General features: G+C 34.2%; 3 protein-coding genes and 2 long non-coding RNA genes across 14 annotated transcripts; 3 read left to right on the top strand and 2 right to left on the bottom strand.

The window, feature by feature from the left end:
- Positions 1-177: 177 nt before the first annotated feature.
- LOC120082729 (uncharacterized) lies at positions 178-2,149 on the top strand. The gene is made up of 6 exons (XM_039038007.2): positions 178-324; positions 581-675; positions 836-1,102; positions 1,182-1,323; positions 1,474-1,555; positions 1,630-2,149. Exons 1-6 carry the CDS (start codon positions 299-301, stop codon positions 1,828-1,830), a joined length of 813 nt encoding a protein of 270 aa, XP_038893935.1. The 5' UTR covers positions 178-298; the 3' UTR covers positions 1,831-2,149.
- Positions 1,104-2,279, bottom strand: LOC150034550 (uncharacterized). The gene is made up of 2 exons (XR_016531358.1): positions 2,145-2,279; positions 1,104-1,722 (listed from the first exon to the last, which is right to left on the bottom strand). It is a non-coding gene; the product is annotated as an uncharacterized LOC150034550 (long non-coding RNA).
- A 2,022-nt stretch (positions 2,280-4,301) lies between these two features.
- On the bottom strand, positions 4,302-5,561 carry LOC120082730 (uncharacterized). The gene is made up of 3 exons (XR_016531357.1): positions 5,420-5,561; positions 5,210-5,248; positions 4,302-4,439 (listed from the first exon to the last, which is right to left on the bottom strand). It is a non-coding gene; the product is annotated as an uncharacterized LOC120082730 (long non-coding RNA).
- Positions 5,130-9,493, top strand: LOC120082727 (transcription factor PIF7-like). Of its 3 annotated transcripts, none has more exons than XM_039038004.2 (6): positions 5,130-5,571; positions 6,263-6,767; positions 7,798-7,896; positions 8,073-8,138; positions 8,672-9,055; positions 9,140-9,493. In XM_039038004.2, exons 1-6 carry the CDS (start codon positions 5,378-5,380, stop codon positions 9,251-9,253), a joined length of 1,362 nt encoding a protein of 453 aa, XP_038893932.1. In that variant the 5' UTR covers positions 5,130-5,377; the 3' UTR covers positions 9,254-9,493. The 3 variants fall into 3 exon arrangements, with proteins under 3 accessions (XP_038893932.1, XP_038893934.1, XP_038893933.1); XM_039038006.2 differs by lacking the exon at positions 5,130-5,571 and adding an exon at positions 5,574-5,830; XM_039038005.2 differs by lacking the exon at positions 5,130-5,571 and adding an exon at positions 5,611-6,135.
- Positions 9,494-11,912: 2,419 nt separating this feature from the next.
- LOC120082748 (uncharacterized) lies at positions 11,913-20,039 on the top strand. Of its 8 annotated transcripts, XR_016531069.1 has the most exons (5): positions 11,933-12,211; positions 12,333-12,414; positions 16,332-16,371; positions 16,492-16,646; positions 16,767-16,954. XR_016531069.1 is itself a non-coding variant. In XM_090316082.1 (4 exons), the coding sequence occupies exons 3-4, from the start codon at positions 19,092-19,094 to the stop codon at positions 19,960-19,962; spliced, it is 795 nt and encodes a 264-aa protein (XP_090172208.1). In that variant the 5' UTR covers positions 11,913-12,211; positions 12,333-12,414; positions 19,014-19,091; the 3' UTR covers positions 19,963-20,039. The 8 variants fall into 8 exon arrangements, 3 of the variants coding, with proteins under 3 accessions (XP_090172208.1, XP_090172209.1, XP_090172210.1); XM_090316082.1 differs by lacking the exons at positions 16,332-16,371; positions 16,492-16,646; positions 16,767-16,954 and adding exons at positions 19,014-19,406; positions 19,483-20,039 and having other exon boundaries at positions 11,913-12,211; XR_005483264.2 differs by lacking the exon at positions 16,332-16,371 and having other exon boundaries at positions 16,497-16,646.
- Positions 20,040-20,363: the final 324 nt, after the last annotated feature.

Genomic DNA, 20,363 nt, shown 5'->3' with positions numbered 1-20,363 from the left:
ATGGGTTTTCAAGGGGGAATGATGGGCATGTTCAAAACAGCCACTTCTCAATTAAGGCTCATTATCAAATTACCAATTGTGTTTATGTGTGGGGAAGAAGAAGATGAAGAAGAAGAATATGCCTTGTTTCTGAATGGAGTTGTGTGTAAAGAAGGCATTTCCTATGCTTCACAACTTCCTTGTATAGAGATACATATAAACTTCAGAAACAATTTCAAAAATTTGAAAGGCATCAAAATCAAACACTGTTCATTGTGAAACTCTGTTGAGAAAATTATAAGTCTAGAGAATTCAGCACATGGAAACTTTGATTAGTCAAAGAAGGTATATTTTTTCTCTTTATCCCCATAGCCTACTTTGAATATTTGATGTATCTTCATCAGTTTTTCATCTGGTTCATCATTTACAACTTAAAAAGTTCTAAAAGGGAAAAGAAAATGACAACTATCATTGAGACAGAAAAGTAATCAAATCAAATCAAGAGCCATCAAGCTTAGGTTCTAGAAGGCCAACAGTTTTCTTCTTCTTGCCCTCTTTAATTTGAATACTGAAAGTAATATAGCTATTGCCTGCTTTGTAGAGTGAGTTTTTCGGATTCAGGACAACATAAAAAGGATGCTTCCATCAAACGTAGAGATGGAATTCCACAGAAAAAAACAAGATCCTTCAAAGAGGGTACTGATATGATATTTTCACTGCACAAAATTTAATCATTTGACAGAAACATAATGCAAAGTTTCCTTAGAAAACTGCTGCTATGACTTACAATCCCTTTGGTTTTCATCAATATGGTTGTAGTGCAAAAAACTTATTCTTCTTCCCCTCAATTGTCCAGATAAAAAGGAATCCAAGAAGTTAAAATGGTATTTTTCAAACCAAATGAATGAGGATTATGATTCAAGTGATATAGAGCTTGCCACTGCAGTAGCATCAGCTGCATTTGCAATTCGCTCTCAAGAAGAAACAGATTTACAATATCAGAAAAAGAAGAGGGAAAGCCTGGAAGCCTCAATATCAAAAGTTAAAAGCAGAAAAGATAACACACCTGCATTCGCTCCCAGCATAACAAAGCGATTGTCTAACAAGGAAACCACCAATCCTGGTAAATTTAAATATTGTGCTTAGAAATTTCTTATAACTTCTTGTCACAAAAAATATCATGTTCATGTTCACTACACCAGGTCAATCTTCAATAAAGAAGCCAATGGAACAGGAAAAGAAGGAATCAATGACTGGAATTCCCATACCGCCACCGAGACGAAGCCTTGTACCAACTAGAGCAGATGTGTGGGAAAGAAATAAGATGGAGAAGATTAATAAAAGGTATATACTAAGTGCTTTATCAGTTAATATTATAGCTGCTGCATCCATCAATCTTCAGGAGTTGACAAGTTCATGAAACTCTTGCACTAAAAGATTTCTCACCTGAAACTTGCTTATAGAGTTATTTTCTATGAGAATCTCATATTTCAGGTATCATAAGATAAAAGCTTCAATTCTTGTCTGGGAGAATGAGAGAAAAATGCGTGCGAAACTTCATATGGAAAAGAAAAAGGTCTTGCCTCACCTTTTGAATGTTTTCTTTATTATACATTTGAAGGTTTATTGAGAAAAATTCTGTTAACGAAGGTTGAATTGGAGCACAAAAAGGCATTGTTTCTGCAATATTACCAGGACAACATAGCACGAATTGACCAGATTGCGGGGGGAGCAAGAGCACAGCTGGAAGAGAAGAGAAAAAGGGAAGAGAATAAAGCAAGAGAAACAGCAAACAGAATCAGATCAACTGGACGACTTCCTGTGACTTGTTTCTGTCTCCAGTATCACTAAGAATGAGATTTGGCCTTGTGAACACAGAAACATGAAATCAAACAACTCCTATTTACTTACATTTCATCTAACCAGTTCTAATCCAAAATCAATATCAAGTCATTGTGCTGTGGTGTAAACTGTATCATATGTTTCTTTCTTTGTGGCCACAAACACTAAAACAATGATAGATTTGATTGAATTTACAGAGATTAACACAGCCTTAATCTTCTACAAATTTTACATGAAACAAATTAACCAAACATTTTATATTTTAAACAGCAATCCTGCAAAAGATAATTGAAGAAAAAATATGCAGGTAGAAAGTTTCTTACATATTTATTATTTCTGCCTTTCTTCATTTATACCCTCTCTGTGTTACGATCCTAACCCAATCCACCCTTTCTGAGATGGGTCTAGTTTCATCAGTGCTACATGAAAATCTCTCTCATTTTTATTACAACTTCCACTTTGTCCATTTGAACAACTATCTTGAAAGCTTAGGTAGTCCCATTTTATTAAATTTGCTTTCTCATGCTTCCAAGTGTTCAGACTTCACTCAAGTTTACAAAAATCTTAATGGCCTCTTCTCTAAACAAAGTTCATTAACATTGATAATTCTAATTTGAGCCAAAGGGAAGATGCATGAATCACGATATGAGATCCTGGCTTGAATTTTTCCACCAGTGATGTATAAGTCTATATTCTACTCATCCGCAAGTGCAAACAATTATGTTCTAGGATTTACAATGCATTTTAACTATTGATCCAACAGTACTAAACAAGTTAAATATGTAAAATCCTACGAGAAAGGAAATGAATATCTGGATTTTCAGACTTCATTTATTTAATTTTAAAAGTTACAGCCAGTCGTTTCATTTCTAGTCGTAAATTATATGTGATGAATCATGGAAAGGAAAATTGAATCAACAAAACTTAAAATCCCAGCCAAAATTCATAATAGATAGGTATGAACAGTTAAATTTCAGAAAGGAGAGCTGCAGATGACCAGGAAGAGTAGAATGATATCGTAAAATATTTCGAAGATTTAAAAGCAAAAGGCTGCTGGGATATGTTATTTTTCCCAAGTAATTCTAAATATTTACAACCAAATTTCAAAATTCTTCCAATGTGAAAATAAATCAAAATCTGAGAAGAACAACACACGGGGAGATTTTCTAATGGATGAACAAGCCTGTCTGTTAGGACAGAGAAACCATACTGTAAATTGCAACAGAGGGACCCCAACTACAAGGCCAGCTTCAGTGAAATAGACACTAAACTATGTCTGCCTAATCTGTCATTGGTTCAGTAACTTATTTCACAATCTTTTATATTTTTTTTACCAAGTGAAGGGTAATCCATGATGTCAGATCTGATTTTTCTATGAACTTATAACCAAAGTGAACCTCCATGCTTAGAAGTTAGAGGAAATATGGTGGTCATATCTTAAATTATCATTTTTAAATTTCTAACTAAAGCGAAAATCTAAAACAATTAAGCATAAATGAACCATAAGCATGCAATCATCTATCCAAGAATGGCAAAGTTCATGTAACTTCTCAGCTGCAATCTATGAAACTACTCCACATAAACTCTTCAAAATTTTGAAGCCAGAACTGAATATCACATAAGATAATTGGGTATATTTCATTTTTGGCTGGATCAGATCTCAGTCGTCCTCGCTGGATCAGTGATACATTATATATACAAATATGTGTTTAGGATACACCAAACTTGATTGGGGTTTGTTAAATTAACTTCCAAGCTCCCATCTAATCTATCATTTATGTCTTCAAGAAATCTTTCACTCATAAATATAGAATACATGTCCTTGTGGTTTTAAAAATTCTTCTACAACTCTAAATACATAAATGCTAATGCATTAATGCATTCAGTGACATCACATGTTTGCACCCAGATCATACATTCCGCTGTCGGATGATTTTACAATCTCCTATTGAGGCATTATATGTTTCTCAGCAGTGCAGTTCTAGCCAATAGCTGAATAAAAACTCAATAGAGAAAATTGATGACAATGACAACTTCTAATCAAACTTGGAAGAGAATAGAACCTGTGGTGTCAAGTTCAAACCTAGCATTTAGTCTATTTATTCACCCAACTTCATTAATGTTCCCAACCTACTTTGTTTTAATATATGTAGATTAATTTCATATAAAAAAAAATCCATCATAGAATTCCCGACTTCAACACTATTAGAGAACTAAAGAAACCATTCTCCAATAAATACGAAAAATGGGGAATAACAGTGAACTAAAATGATTGTTCTCAATCGTTCCTTTTAAAAGAGTACCTTGCAGAAGAATCATAAAGAAAGTTTATTGCCAAATTCAAGTGATCCAAATGAATCAGTTAGAAAAATGATTGAATGAACCATGTTTCTTTTATTATTTGTTTTCAGCTTCTCCTTTCTGAACAGAGGAATAAAAACATTATCCTATATTCATATGTATCTATACAATATAAACAGAGAACATAATGATTGTTCAGGACTTAGAAAAGGACAAGTTTTGGTTGAAGGCTTTCATTTCCCTCGAGTCTAGATGAATGGGATGCAATTGAATACATGATTTGATGCAAACTACTGTTATCTTCTTGAGGATTATTTCTACAAAGAAAAAGAAAAGCTTCAATTTTGACATAAATATGGTCCCTTTATCGATCAGGTCTATGGTTCCATTGAATTTGAGGGGTTGATAGGCTTTGGACCCTCATGAGAGACTTGCATGGCTACCATTGGATAAGTACAAAACTGACAATTGTATTATTAAATATATAACGTGGACATGATTTGAAGGAGTTTGTACGACTCCTACTATTGTGATAATGATTTGAAGTAAATTCCTATGCTATCAAATTAATTCACTTCGTATTCTCACACCCACCAGAAATGAAAAACTTCTCTTTCCACCATGCTATTCTTCTACCCACTTCATGAATAAAAAATTATTCTATTTACAGAATTTTTCTTTTCATATCCATGATAATTCGGACGTGCACCTCGACTAATTTCATGGGACAATTTGTCCGACCCTATAACATTTAGGTATAAAAGAACTCATAAGATATTATATTCCAAATAAGTGATCACAATGGATTTAACCCATCAAATTAAAGTTTAAAAACAGATGCATAGACTTGACCAGTTTCAAATTCTGTAATTAACCATCAAATTAAAAATTAGAAACAGATGCATAGAGTTACTTAAACTGTTCATCTCCTCTCATCTTATGGTATATTATTCCTTCTTTTCTCCCCTCAAAACCTACTTTGAAGAGGCCCTCTTTTACATTTTTTTTACACAAGTAGTGAATTTGACTAGTGGGTAGTGAAGGAAAAAGGGAAGAGCTAAACAAAATAAAAAGAAAGAAACCTTACCATAACTCAGCAATGAGAGACATCTCAGGTTTCTGCTTGCTGCCACAAATAAAATGGTTGTTGTAAAACCTCAAGTTCAGTGGCTATTATTAACACAAGAAAGGGACCAGGTGACAAGGATATAACAGTGTCCAAAGTTGAACCCTAAATCTCCTGTTCCATTTGTTTATGTGTTGCTTGAGAGAAAGAAAGAGAAAAAAGAGAGCCTACATGAGTCATTGTGTAGTTCCAAAATGGAATCTGAGCCACGAAAGACAAGAGCAAGTCGAAGAAGAGGAAGAAAAGAGATCCTTTCACGTGCCTGCTGAGAAGAATCATCACAGTACCACCACTAAACCTCTTGTCCCCTTCTACCAGCAAATGTAAATATCTCTTTTGTTTCTACAAATTTCAATTTCTTCATGGAAAAACTTTGAACGATTTCTGATGCAAAATAAAGAGACCCCCCCCCCCCCCCCCCAAAAAAAAAAAAAAAAAAAGCTTTGGCTGGCTTTATCAAGTTTCCTCTTGTTGATTATTACTCCATGACAGCTTCTTCTGCTTTGCTTTAATATTCAACTATTTGAAAACAAAAAGTTGCTTTTTTCTCCCCTCCCCTTCTGAAGTTTTTTTCCTTCTTATGTACGGTTCTTATCCATTTCAACCCCAACTTCTGATAGCAAGGACATTCTTATTCTTTTGTCAGTTTTTCCTTTTTAAATTTCAGACTCAAAATACTGCCTTTCTACTAATAATTTCTTTTGATTTTTTCCCTCTACTTTAATGGAATAATTTTGCTCTAGAAAACCCATTTCTCTCTCTCTCTCTTTTTTTTTTTTTTCTTTTTTGTTGTTGTTGTTGCAAGGCTAGAAAACCCTTTTCTCTTCTTTAAAAGCCATGAAAGTTGTATTACTTCAACTTAAACACATCTTAAGTACACCCATTTGGTATTTCTTACTCACTCTCTTGAACATCCATACAACTTATTGTCTTTTTTCTTCCTTTAAATCATTATCTCCACTAACCCATGTTACAAAGCTAGGAACTTTTTTTGATATTATGTGTCTTATTCAGGACAAAGCAAGGAGTTACAGAACTAACCTGGCAAAATGGGCAACTCGCTCTGAATGGGATTGATGGGCTGCAGCCAATAGTCCCACCAAAGCCCACATGGAACCGAACCAATGATACGTTGGAGTCCGTAGTCAATCAAGCCAAACTCCAAACCCAAGGCCCAAATCTGATCCAGCAAGGTGAGCCACTGGTCCATACTGGCCGCACCCTCGCACCCTCCGGCGCCAATGGGAAATGGGTTGAGAGAGGCAACCAAGAACCGCCGGCGAGGAAAAGAACACGATCGACTTCCGATTATGCTGGGAAAAATGTCAGCACAAGCAATAATAACAACAACAGCAACACTATACAAGTGGACTATGGCGATCACAGTGTGTGTGGAAGTGCGAGTGCAGCGTTTTGTAGGGATAATGACACTACTTTGATGACATGGGCTTCCTTTGATTCTCCTCGAAGCTTGAAAACCAAATCCATTGATGAAGATTCTGCTTGTCATGTTGAATCGGTAATGTTTTATTTTGTTGTTCAGTTAATTTTGAATCTCTAGGCAATTTTGTAAGAAAATTGTCATGAATATCCTCCAAAATTTTTCGTAATAGTTTTTCTCGGTCTTTGTGGCCAAGTATGGCCTCGAGATTGAAACACTAATTTATCGCACATCCAGCCTATCGATTCTTTGAGCTTGTAATATGTAATCTTCTTCAAATTTAAAGAAATTTTAAGATTTTTAATGATTGATTTTAATATTTACGATGAATCAAATTCTTCATTAGTTAAACAAACTATTTTAAAAAATACAATACTTATACCATACTTTTAGTAATTATGATGAATCAAATTTTACAAAAGATTTCGTGTGATTTGGGAAAGATTACCTACCATCTCTATCTTTTGGTTGAGATTCCACCGAAAAAAACTAAAAAAAATCAATAATTTGGATGTGTGATGAAAAAAAGATAAATTTGTATTCGAATTTCAGGGTGGATCTCAATCGAGAAGAATTGAAAAAAATATTTTAAGGAATGCTCTAAAAGGTGCTAGCTATAAAAGATGAAAACTTTATGAAGTTATTTAGTACAATTTCTCAATTTTGTTTTGTGACATTTTCTTAACTCAATGCTTTTTGGAGGTAGAGCTTCCAATAAAAGAATTGGATCTAACTGAATTTTGGGTATTTTCTTTATTGCACAGTCAAGCTACCAACTAGGATGTTCTTTGTCTCAAAAAATAAAAGAAGGAAGAAAAAAAACTGAGCTGTTCTTTTCCCTGGCTGCTGCTTTCATTACTATTGTGATTTGTATCATTGAGGATATGGATATACAAAACAGCAGCCATCTCCATAAGCTTTGTCACTGGATTAGTTATGTTTTTACAATTACTCTTTTGTCTGTTTCCAGCCTTAAGGTTTTCCGAAGTAATAGTAACTTATAATAATCACTGAATTGTTTATTAACACTACTGTTATTCTTAGTAAGTGGCAAGCTAGAAAAAGAGTGTAAAATGGTATGTACTAATACTAAATTTACATGCTTCAGGAAAATCAAGAGGAAGAACAAGATACGAAGCGTGTAGCGAATCGCGCTCATTCAGCTAGACGAAGTCGAGCAGCTGCTATACATAATCAATCAGAACGGGTAACAATCTGATCTCCTAACACTGGTTGTTATTTGGAAGTCTGCAGTATTCTTGAAAAGTTTACTGTGGAAGTGGTAGTATTTAAGAGCTAACTACATTATTTATCAAATAAAAAAAAACGATACAATACCATTGATTATGCTAACAAAATCCATGCTTTATATTATTTGCATAGAGGAGGAGAGACAGAATTAATGAGAAGATGAAAGCTCTGCAGAAGTTGGTGCCAAATGCAAGCAAGGTAAGCATGAATATCTTCTTTTCAACGATCATCGATATAAAGACTCGAGATTCTCAATGTACATGCTATTTAAATACTACTTGATATGAGGCTAACTATCTTAATTAAGAAGCATGGACACACTACATGGACACTTTAGTTTAGCTAGTGTGTCCATGTCCGACACTTGGACACTCCGACCTTTGTTGGATACGTATTGGACACTTGTTAGTGCAACAAATATGTTAAGTATGCATAGAACACTCCTTAAGTAGACTAAAAATGCATATATGTGACAACAATAATAAATTTTGAGTATAAAATACATCATACTAATTTTTTTTAAAATGGCATGTCGTCATGTTCATGTTGTGTCGTATCCATATTTGTGCTTCTTACATCTTAATCATTCACCTTTTAATATTGTTCAAAATTTTCAAATATCTTTGTATGTGAGTTTTGAGTCTTTGAACCATAGAGGTTTCATAGTGTTAAAGTGTCCCAAACTGCGGATTTAAGCTAATGTTGAACTGTATGACAATTGTTTAAGGCAGACTGATAAAGCTTCCATGCTTGATGAGGTGATTGAATACTTGAAGCAACTTCAAGCACAAGTTCAGTTCATGAGTGTGAGGAGTATGCAACAAATGATAATGCCTATAGGAATGCAGCAACAACTTCAAATGTCGCTTCTAGCGCGTATGGGCATGGGGGTCGGTCTAGGCATGGGAATGGGGATGCTTGACATGAGCGGTATAGCACGTTCGGCCCCGCAGGCGCTTCCTCCTCTCATCCATCCTACATCAGTTCCTGCTACACCTCCCGCATTTGTTCCGCCCCACTTCTTGTTACCCCCTGCAATTCCAAGGCAGGATCCAACACAAGCCAAGCCTGCCACCAATGGCTCTGTTGATCCATTTTCTGCCTTTCTAGCACAAGTATGGGACATTGGATTTTCAGGCCCTTCTTTTGTTTTTCTTGTATTCTTCTATATAAGTGATAATTTTATTTTTTTGGTGCAGACAATGAATATGGATATCTACAACAAAATGGCAGCATTCTATCGCCAACAAGTTAATCAGACAACAAATGCAATGAGCAGCCCAACACAGTCAAACAATGTGCAAGGAAATTAGTGCTTTTGAAGAAGGAACTCAAAGATTGGATAAGCACAGAAGCACTCAACTTTATTTGTTGATAAGTTCTATGTTTAGTTGACAAGGACTGAGCTTTGAAAAATATCTGTATTTCATGATTTATGAGTAATTATTGGTATTGGATTATGTACAAACATGATTTTGTATTATTACATATCAAATTTCTGATGGAATGTTCTTGTTTGAAATGAAAACGGGAGTGATGCCAAGATTTTTCTATTGTTTTTTTTTTCTCTTGTTCGTTGACTTCATATTTCATTTCGTTTGAGGAACAGGAAATCCATTCCATACTCTTAGATAACCTCTCAACTTTCTTTTTCTTCAAAGAGTACAGATTAGACGTAAAATATATGAACGTTTATAAATGGATTAGTTTCGGTTTCTCGAGCGATGAAAGTGTCTTCTGATCAATATGTCAATTGGTTCCCTAACACAAAAGTAGTTATTAAAGGAAGTAGAGATGTGTTAACTATTAAGGTAGACGGATATTGAATTCTATCACAAAAGCTATTAGATAACATACGATTGTTTTTCATTGTTATGTTATTTAAAATCTTTACATGATCTTTAGGAGTATTCAAAAAACTCGATGAACCAAAAAAATCGATCAACTCAACCCAATCCGTGCGGTTTTGGTTGGATTATCAACTCATTTGGTTTGGGTTGGGTTCAAATAAATGAAAATTTTATGGATTGGGTTGGTTCATAGGTTCACCTAATATAACTCAAACCAACCCGAATCAACTCGAATTTATTATTAACTTTAAAATTTGTTTTTTTATTACTCATAACACAATTATTTATACATATATTAATTTTAATTTTATTTAATTCCAATATTTTTTGAATAATTTATTCTTCAACAACTCTCAAAATTAGTTTCTTTGCACTTTAGAAAGAAAATTTTCACTATATAAATTGAAATTGTGTTGTTAATCTTAATTCAATATATGGAAATAATTAAATTAGATTTTTACATATTTGTGTTTTGCTTCTTTTTATAACACAATTTTAAATAAATAACCCGATTAACCGAACCAACCCAACCCTTAAAATTATTTTGGTTGAAAAAATTTACAACCCAAACAATTGGATTGAGTCTGAAAAGTTTTTAAATCCAACTCAAACCCAACCCATGAACACTCCTAATCTTCAGTAAAATATGTTATTCAAAGTCAATTATTTTTCACTATTTTGTATTTTTAAGGAGTAAATGAGGTGGTAGATTTTAGAAGTGCATGAGATTAACAAATCCTTAATCTAGTATTAAAAAAATTACATACACAAAAGACAGGTTAACTTCATAACTTTTAGGCTATACAAATCCAATCCATAGCCAATAATCAACTCTTTACTTCCATGTAAATAACAAATGGCAATATTGACCTTCAATAAACAAAAACAAATACCAAACATAGACTTGGTTTCATATAAACATGTAAGTCAAATAAATAACAAAAATATGGACATGTTTATCCTAAAGAAAGTAACATTTTCAACACGAGAAACGAAATTAAGGAAGAGTTGTCCTTGGTTTTGTTTGTTTCTCAACATCAAAGGCATACACACCATGTTATGCACATGGTCCATTGCATTTAATGACAAACCAAACTAGCTTTCTCCAAATTGGAATTTTCATCATTTCCCACATCCCCTATCCTTTTCAACTAGTTATACCAATCTCTATCTAAATGAATATGATTGGTTTTGACTTTGTCCCCTCCATTAAATACAATAATAGTCATGAGAGTGAATAAAATTATATTACAACAGTTAGCAAGTACATTAAATTCTTCCTAACAAATTCACTTCACTTCGACCCATAAGGGATTTTGATTATGGCTATGTTTATTACCCAAAGGACCACAAAAGAGGCTTCTTTTAAATATGGTAATGTAAAAGTAAAACCATGAGGACCAAAATGAAAGAAATTTGATGGATTTATTGCAACAACAAGTCTTATGAGAAATGAGATCTCATTATGCGGACTGTGGACAAGCTTTTCCTCTGTGTTATAGGCTGAAGGAAATGAAGTGGATATCTCAAGCAATTGCCACCACCTCAAGTCAAGAATTTTTCCTATTCCTATTTTGGAATTTAGGCCACTCCGACAATTAAGAAAACTAAGGAGTTGTTTGAGAGATTGAAACGTAACCAGGATTACTTGGAGTATTAGAATGCGTGAAATATCAAGGATAGAATAAAATAGAATCATGAAACGTGAAAACGGTGGAAAAGAGGGTTTGATTAAAAATTGGCAGAACGGAATGGGTTTAATATTACAAATCGTACCCAAAATGTTCAATCCAAACATGGATTTTGGATAACATTACAATCAAAACTCATTCTACTACGGACCCCAATGTGCACAATCATAATAGGGGTTTAAGCACTTCGGTTCAACTTTGTTTTTTGTACTCCAAAATCGAACCAACAATTAAACGGTTTTTTCCTGCCCCTCTGTCATAGGTCGGTCTTTGATACAGCCTGCCTGGCAAATATTTCAACACAAATAAGTAGCAACATCTATTGGGCCTTTCCACTTTCCACTCAGGCCCAAAACTGAAGAAGGTGCTCAAGATTGATGCTTTGGAGAAGGAAACAGGTGGTAAATAATCTACCACATTGATATTTATCTAGCCTTACACGTTTAGGGTCAAGATTTTCTTTCTCCACTAACACTTACAGATTGCAATCAATCTAGATCAATTTCATTTTGTATCAGTTTTGTACAGAGTTCAAACGAGACAGAGGAGGAAAAATGTGAGTGCTCTGTGAAGGTCTTTCTGTAAAAGAAGAAGATGAAGATAAGCTTTTGGGCTTGCATGTAGTGAAAAAAAAGGAAGAAGAAACATAGGAATTTAACGTGGTTCGACAACTAGAGGTCTACATCCATAGAAGGAGCTGAAGATTTTACAAAGTAGTCACTAACATAATGTAAAAGTTTATTTCAGACTGTTTATTTCTGGTTTCTTAACAAATCTCCACCTTGAAATTAATTTTTGCTTTTAGTCAACTCCCTTTTGCTAATCTTTTTCTTCTATCCTTTGTCTTGCAGTTCAATTCCGATAATGTCAAGACACTTCTGGAGTTTAAGTTGTGTAACAACTTTAGTCAGCATATCAGAGGCATTATCAGATGTATGTATCTTTAGTACTTCAATCTTCTTTTCTTCGATTTGTTCTCGAATGAAATGGTACTTATGTTTTGTACGATTATGATACTGTAGATGTTTGGATAGATGTATAGTACTTTGATTATGCAATGGATTTTTACTGTATTCTGTGTTATACCAAAGTCTAGTAGAAGATGTTTTAGCCATAGGCCCTCTTTCACAACTTCTAATAGGGCAATGAACTCTATCTCAGTGGTAGAAAGGGCTACCACTGATTGTAGTGAAGCCTTCTAACTTAGGACACAACTTCCATATAGGAAGATATATCCTAATAATGATCTTCTTCTCTCGAGATCCTCCTGTATAATCTAAGTCAACAAAGCCAAACAACTCTAGTTTTGTGTCAATGGCTTGTTGGTACAGTAGTCTGTCACCCTAGTGCCCTTTAGATACCTCAAAATCCATTTGGTAGTCTCCCAATGTCTTTTGCCTGGGTTGGCCACATACCTACTAACCAAACTAGTCGCATAGGCTATGTCTGGTCTTGTAGAGATCATCAGATACATAAGGCTTCCCACTTCTTGGGAGTAAGGTATTGTAGACATTAGTCTTTGATGCTCAATATCTGTTTCTTTAGCTGAATTCTCTATTAATAGTTTGAAATGTTGTGCAATTGGTGTGCTTACTGTTTTTGCTTCTTTCATATAGAACTTTTGAATCAATTTCTCACAATATTAATAGTCTAATTTATGTATAGTTTGTGAGTTGCTCTGTTTCTTGTAATACCAATGCCAAGTATCCTATTTGCATTTCCCATGTCTTTCATTTCAAACTCTGATTTTAAGAGATTTTTAACTTGTTTCAATTTTTTCATAGCACTTCCTGATAGTAGCATATCATCCACATAAAGAAGAAGATAGGTTTGCAAAAGTTTTAGTGTTAATGTAAACACAACTGTCATAGGAGCTCTTTAGGAACCCATTCTTTTGCATAAACTCATGAAACCTCCTATTCCAACACCTAGGAGACTGCTTTAGTCCATAGATGGACCTCTTAAGTAGACAGTAGTGATCTTCTTTCCTTTTGACTTGATAGTCTTTAGGTTGACACATATATATGGTTTCCTCTAGATAACCATGAAGGAAAGTTGTTTTTACATCAAGTTGGTCAAGCTCAAGGTTCGTTGTGCTACTATGAATAGAAGTAGTCTGATAGAGGTTTGTTTTACCACAGGAGAAAATATCTCGTTGTAGTAAACTCCTTGTCTTTGTGTAAACCCCTTAGCAACCAACCTAGCTTTATACCTAAGTTCTTGAATATTAGCGATACCTTCCTTAAACTTGTACGCCCATTTGGATGCTATAGGTTTGCACCCTTTAGGTAGAGGAACTAGGTCCCCCATATCATTTTTTATCAGGGACTTACTGCTTCTTCAATCATTCATTGCTTCTATCCACCTTCTTGCATTTGCATAATTTACTGCTTTTTCAAAATTAGAAGGTTTTGTATCATTGTTATGTTCTGAAGCATTTAGAGCTAGGTTGATGTAATCCTCATACCTTGAAGGTGGTACAATTATTCTCCTTTTCTATCTCTAGCCAAAGTATAATCCCTTTGGTTTAGTCCCTCTTACTTAGTGTTAGAGGCTGCCTCTTCTTCTTCTTCATGTTGAGGTACCTGGTCATTGGTATTATCAGAATGTGAGCTTGAGGGAACTGATGCAGGCATAAGTGAATGCTCCACCTCAATTGTATCTGTCTGCTCTTGAGGTGCTTGTTCAGGGGTGTTAGAGCTTTCTGCATAAACATTTCAGTCTCCCTAAAAATGACATCTCTGCTAGTTACATAATTTTTCTCAGTAGAATGCCATAGTCTGAAACCTTTCACTCCTTCAATAAACCCCAAAAACATGCATATGACAACTCGGGCATTTAACTTCCCCTTACTCTGATGCACAAAACCAATACACCCCAAAACCCTTAAGTTACTTAGATTAGGTGGGTGTTTGGTCCATTTTCCCTCAAGAATAGAAGATCTAGTGAAGCATGAGGGCATTTATTAAGTGTGTAAATTGTGTAGGAGGCTGCTTCAGCCTAAAATTTCTCTGATAGGATAGCATCAGATAAGAGACTCCTCACTCTTTCAAGTATAGTCTTGTTAAGCCTTTCTGCCACCCCATTTTATTGAGGTGTGTATCTCACTGTTCTGTGTCTGACTATTTCTTGTTGTCTACAAAAAACGTTGAATTCTTCTGCACAAAACTCAAGTCTATTATCTATTCTAAGGCATTTAATTTGACAACTAGTTTGTTTTTCAACCATAATCTTACATTCCTTAAATTTCTCAAAGACCATGTCTTTAGTTTTAAGAAAATATATTCTGCTTTTTCTAGAGAAATCATCAACAAAAGTTAAGAAATACCTGGTATCACTCAAGGATTGGAAAGGTGAGGGCCCTCATAAGGACTGAATGCACATAGTCAAGGATTGCTTTAGTTGTGTGCTAAGCCTTGGTAAAACTTTGCCTTGTTGCCTTCCCTATTACATAATGTTCATAAAAGGATAAGCCTTGATGAACCTCTTTAGGTAGGATTCCTTGTTTGGCTAAAGCTTGAAGGCCTTTGGCACTAATATGTGAGAGTTTTTTACCAAAGGTCTCCTTCAATAGGTTTTTTAGATGTTACAACTAAAGTCGACTGCAATTTTTTAACTCATTGAATTACATAAACACCATTTATTTTTACCCCTCCGAAGATTCTCTTAACATCCTTCAAAACTTCACAGTAGCCTCCTTTCCCTCTATATTCACTGCAATTGAGTCAATCATGCCTAATGAGATCAAATTTCTAACTTGGGCACATTTTTGGCATTTCTGAGTAGCTTCACGACCTATCTTCTAACTTTAGTGAAACCGAGCCAATGTCAACTACTGAACATGAGTGGTTATTACCCATGTATATTGAGCCTCCATCATTTCTTTATAAGTATTGAACCAATCCTTGTTAAGGGTCATATGAACATGACACCCTGAATCAAGAACCCAATCAAGGTTTTTAGCTGGTTCTTCAGTGTCTGCCCTTTGGTTTGAGGTGGTTAGGGCATCTGAGTAGAAGAATGAATCTTTCCCTGCTAAGGCTTCTCTTAAATGAGATTTTAATTAAATAATTGGAGAGAGAATTAATTAATTTGAGTTGTATTCAAATAATAATATTTAATTTCGATGAGATTCAAATTAAAGATTCTGCAGAAGATAAATATTTAAATATGATTTAAATATTTTAAACTATTTAGTATGAGATAATAGTTAGATAGTTATTTATTAATATTAGATATTATTAAATATTTAAATTAAAAAATCTCTACAAAGGGTTATCTTAATAAGATGAGGAAGTCATATAAATAGAGCCATTGGGAGTCCTCATAAAACACACTAATCTCTACGATAACTTTAAGAAAATTCTTCTTCTCATTCTCTTTATAATAAGGTCCATGTCAAAAATAAATGTCCAAGTCCTAAAGTCGTAAACAGGCACAAAGATAACAACTAACAACAATAAAACCCAACAATTATAAGGTCCATGTCATAAATTCTCAACAAAAAAAAGGAACTGAAGTTGGCAAAGTAACTAACAACATTCCAAGAAACTAAAAATTAGTTTTATCAACCAAAGACGTTTAACTTAAGGCAGCAACAACAACCACAAAATACAGGAAAGAAAATATCAATAAAGGGATAGGAAAATTCACAACCAAACAAGTATAGTTCATATTGATTGAATTAAATTCCATTTATGTTATGATTCTCTTTTAACAACATACATTCTGAGTATTATTGAAGACCGAAGTGCATGCTTATCTTAAAGAAAAGTACTAAAACAGTCCTTGCAAGCACACAAACCAAATCACGTTGGCTATAAGATCTACACTTCAATTTTATTTCACAGGATATTCCTTACAAGTAGCAATATTTACCTATTAAGACAGGTAAGCTTCATAGATTTTCACATGACCTTTAATATTAATATTGTTGTTTTCAAAACTTATTAGAAAAATATTGTTGTCTTGAAACTTATTAGAGAAATATTGTTGTTTTGGGAATTCGAGGCTAGAGGTCAAACGTTGAGAACTCGACGAACAAAGAAAAACTTGGAAACAATACATAAGCCAAAACTTCAACCCTCGACAAGGAAAATCTCGTGAATCTCGCTTAAGTTGTCGAAGGTTGAAGTTTCGACACACATTCACCCTCAGGATTGCAGGTTTATTACTTTTCTTTTTCCCTCATAGAGGAAATAAAGTAATGAGATGGTATACTATATGTATCTGTGTACTCGAGCTGCTTCTAACAACCTATGCATTTTGTTATCATTTCGAATTAGATGGAGGCTTATGGGATTGACGTGGGGGGTGGGGATGACTATATTTATGGGAGCAAACACCAGGCGGATATGAAGCACATGGATACAAATTATGCCTTGGAATGAAAGACAATTCCGAATTAGCTTTGTCTACGAACAAAAAAGTAAATCCATAATAAAAAAAATGTTTGTGATTATTCCAGAAGAAATGAAAGCTAGTAATCATTAATGGAAAAATAACAACAATAACAGAGAGAGCGAGATATTGAGAGAGAGCGAGATCTTAGGAGAGAGCGAGAGTGAGAGAGCAAGATCTTAGGAGAGAGCGAGAGTCTTCACTTTATTTAAACTTTCCATAGAAATATATATAAAAAAAGAGAAAAAAGAGCTAATAATCATACTATAATTGAATAATCATTAGACTATAATTGAATATATTAGATTATTATACTATAATTGAATAATCATTAGACAATAAATTGAATATATTAGATTATTATACTATAATTGAATAATCATTAGACAACAAATTGAATATATTAGATTATTATACTATAATTGAATAATCATTAGACAACAAATTGAATATATTAGATTATTATACTATAATTGAATAATCATTAGACAATAAATTGAATAAATTGAATATATTAGATTATTATACTATAAATTGAATATATTAAATTATAATAATGTAAAACTTTATTGATTACAAAAAAAAAAATGAATATACAATAGATTATTATAAAAAAAAAAAATTGAATATACAATAAATTATAATAAAAAAATTGAATATATAATAAAAAAAATTATTTATTATTCAATCCCTAACTATCTGGAGCCCGTCTTAGTAACGAAGGACACTTCCTTCGATTATGTCCTAACTGGTTACAAAATCCACATCGTTGTCGAGTAGCTGGTTCTGTCCAATCCATCTCGTTGTGATAACGTGAACTTTTTGGGTGTTAGTTTATGTTTATCGTGTCGGGTGTCAGTTTCAAATTCAAAAGTTCAACAAAGAAATTGAAGATATCAAAGGAATAAATCGGAGCTGTCTAAGTTTTTTTTACAACATTAGTTTAGAGCAATGGACTTGCACATGATGGAGGATTCAAATATGGGTGGATGACGTCAAATCTATCAGAGTGCATAAATGGAGTCCTCAAGGGAGCTCGAATGTTGCCTATAAATGCTCTTGCTCATATAACACTCTTCAAATGTTTGAACTATTTCGAGAAAAGAAGAGCAAAAATAAGGGATGCATTGGAGCGTCAAGATAAACCCAGGACCTGTTGATCCCGATGTTTTGTATGACCAGTCCATTCATCAATCATATGTTGTATGGCGAGATCGTACTACTGGAGAAATATATTGCAGACGTCGAGAGGCAGGATTTATTCAGTTGGACTGGCATCTGATCACAGCCTTGGTCAAGAGATGGAGGCCCGAGACGCATACATTCCATATGTCTATTAGAGAGTGCACTATCACTCTACATAATATAGAAGTGTTTTCGGGGTTACCTATTGACGATGAGCCGGTCACCGGAGTGATGTACGATGACTAGTTAAAAGTTTGTCAACTGTACCTCGGTGCGACCCCACCTGCCGACAAGATTAAAGGATCGAGGTTAAGTTTAATATGGTTAGGAACACAATTTCGTGAGCTCACAGATGATGCAGACAAGGAAACCGTCATAAGATATGCGCGAGCATATATACTATAAATGATGGGTGGAAGTCTGTTTTCAGATAAATCAAGTCATTTTGTTCACTTGATGTTCCTGCCACTATTAACTAACCTCCATGATGCGGGGCGGTATTCGTGGGGTGGAGCATGCTTGGCATGGTTGTATAGACAACTATGCAAAGCAACAAGACCTGAGGTTCGAGAGATAGTTGGGCCTCTCATACTTTTACAACTATGGGCTTGGGAGCAATTTCCAACAATGGCTCCACAACTACATCATGTTAATGACGCTCAGTTAGTTGGACGAGCCTACGGTTCTGGTATGTTGTTTTAATTCAATTTAATTTTTATATCATTGATCTAGTTAATTTAAATTCTAAATTATCAATTTAAAAATTTAGGTGGAGAGACAAAATTTGTGTGACTAGGACAGCCACACATGTAGTCAACCAGTATAGATACATGTTTGATCTGCTTCAACCTGAACAGTTACATTACACTAAACCTAATTGATTATTTTATTCATATTTTTATTGTATTTGTCTTTAATATTTTCTAATATAATATTTTGTGTTTCAGGTTATTTGGGAGCCGTACAAAATTATTGTACATACTTTGCCTAATTTTTGTACGAATGGTCAAAACATATAGCGGACGATGAGTCCTCTCATATGTTTTCACATTGGTGAGTGGCATCTTTCTGACAGGGTGATGAGACAATTCGGTTTTCAGCAGGATATCTCATCGCCTTGTAATACAGAACCCGTACTGCATGATATTGACCTAAGGACTGGAGATTGGTCAGAAAAAGTTGCACATTTGGTAGTGCGATGGTACTATCGTGCAAGGTTTATTGCAGTGGGGGTTTCTCTTGAACAGTTTGACACAGATGACACTCCAGAATATATTCATTGGTATAATAATATCACAAGGCGCTTCGTCACTCGTCCAGGAGCAGCTGTGGGTCATCTGGTAAATGAATGAATATTATCTAATTTTTTAATTTAAATTTATTTAAAATATTGTCTAATTGTTTTATAATTCACAGAGATCGAACAACAGTAGACTCCGTGAGGTTGCGAATGATTTGAACCAGGTTCTTGCTATATGTAGTGACAACCAAAGCTATATGGAGGAAATTCATTATATGTACGATATACCTATTGTTCCTCCACCAGCTCCTAGACATAGAGGACCTGTTCGAGAAGAGGATGAGTTTAATGAGGTTGCACATAATGTGGAAGAGTTGCCTCCTATGACGCAGACGCAGAGTCAAACTGATTATGTTAGTCCGATGATGATGATGCCAGCATTTAGTTCAGGACATTATGACTCAGAGGCTGGTCCTTCGTCTTCATACGTGCATGGACATGGTCGGGGTCGTGGAGAGCATAATGAATATTTATATTATGAAGCGCCTGCAGAGGTACCAGAGCAACATCAAGAAGAATCCGAGCAACCTCAAGTTCGAAGTCGACAACGACAACCAGCTCGAAATCGACGATGTCCGCCTTGTGGGACACATTGATTTTTGTAATTATTTTTATATAAATAAGATATTTAATTTACATTTTTTTTATTTTTATGAGTTATTATTTTTTTTAATTTATTCTTTTTAGAGTTTAAATAATATAATAATAAAATAATAAATATTTTTAGAATTTTTTTTATAAAATGGAAAATTAAAAAAAAAAAAGGATTAGAAAAAAAAAGGTGGAATGTGTAATAATTAAAAAGGAAAAAAAAAAGGAGAAATTTGTATGATATTCTCGCTCTCGCTCATGCTCTCGCTTAAAATCTTGCTCTCTCAAACTCTCGCTGTCTCTCATAATCTCGCTCTCGAATTTGATTGGAAAGTTCAGTGGCAAAAAGAATGAGATTCATTAGCGCATTATTTAGTCAGACTTGCTGAGATTACAGAATCCATTT

Source organism: Benincasa hispida, chromosome 8, assembly GCF_027475165.1.
Source record: "Benincasa hispida cultivar pf3 chromosome 8, pf3_genome.v1.1, whole genome shotgun sequence".
Classification (NCBI taxonomy): domain Eukaryota; kingdom Viridiplantae; phylum Streptophyta; class Magnoliopsida; order Cucurbitales; family Cucurbitaceae; genus Benincasa; species Benincasa hispida.
Note: the sequence above shows the minus strand (reverse complement) of the source record. Positions and strands in the feature narration are given on the sequence as shown.

What these genes read in the sequence shown, in the direction of transcription:
- LOC120082729 (XM_039038007.2), top strand. Translation starts at nt 299, where the DNA reads ATGGAAACTTTGATTAGTCAAAGAAG. An exon ending in ACTTTGATTAGTCAAAGAAG is followed by an intron (nt 325 to 580) that starts GTATATTTTTTC and finishes CCTGCTTTGTAG; the next exon opens with AGTGAGTTTTTCGGATTCAG. An exon ending in TTCATATGGAAAAGAAAAAG is followed by an intron (nt 1,556 to 1,629) that starts GTCTTGCCTCAC and finishes CTGTTAACGAAG; the next exon opens with GTTGAATTGGAGCACAAAAA.
- LOC120082727 (XM_039038004.2), top strand. Translation starts at nt 5,378, where the DNA reads ATGTGTTGCTTGAGAGAAAGAAAGAGAAAAAAGAGAGCCTACATGAGT. An exon ending in TACATAATCAATCAGAACGG is followed by an intron (nt 7,897 to 8,072) that starts GTAACAATCTGA and finishes TTATTTGCATAG; the next exon opens with AGGAGGAGAGACAGAATTAA. An exon ending in TTTCTGCCTTTCTAGCACAA is followed by an intron (nt 9,056 to 9,139) that starts GTATGGGACATT and finishes TTTTTGGTGCAG; the next exon opens with ACAATGAATATGGATATCTA.
- LOC120082748 (XM_090316082.1), top strand. Translation starts at nt 19,092, where the DNA reads ATGAGTCCTCTCATATGTTTTCACATTGGTGAGTGGCATCTTTCTGAC. An exon ending in GAGCAGCTGTGGGTCATCTG is followed by an intron (nt 19,407 to 19,482) that starts GTAAATGAATGA and finishes TATAATTCACAG; the next exon opens with AGATCGAACAACAGTAGACT.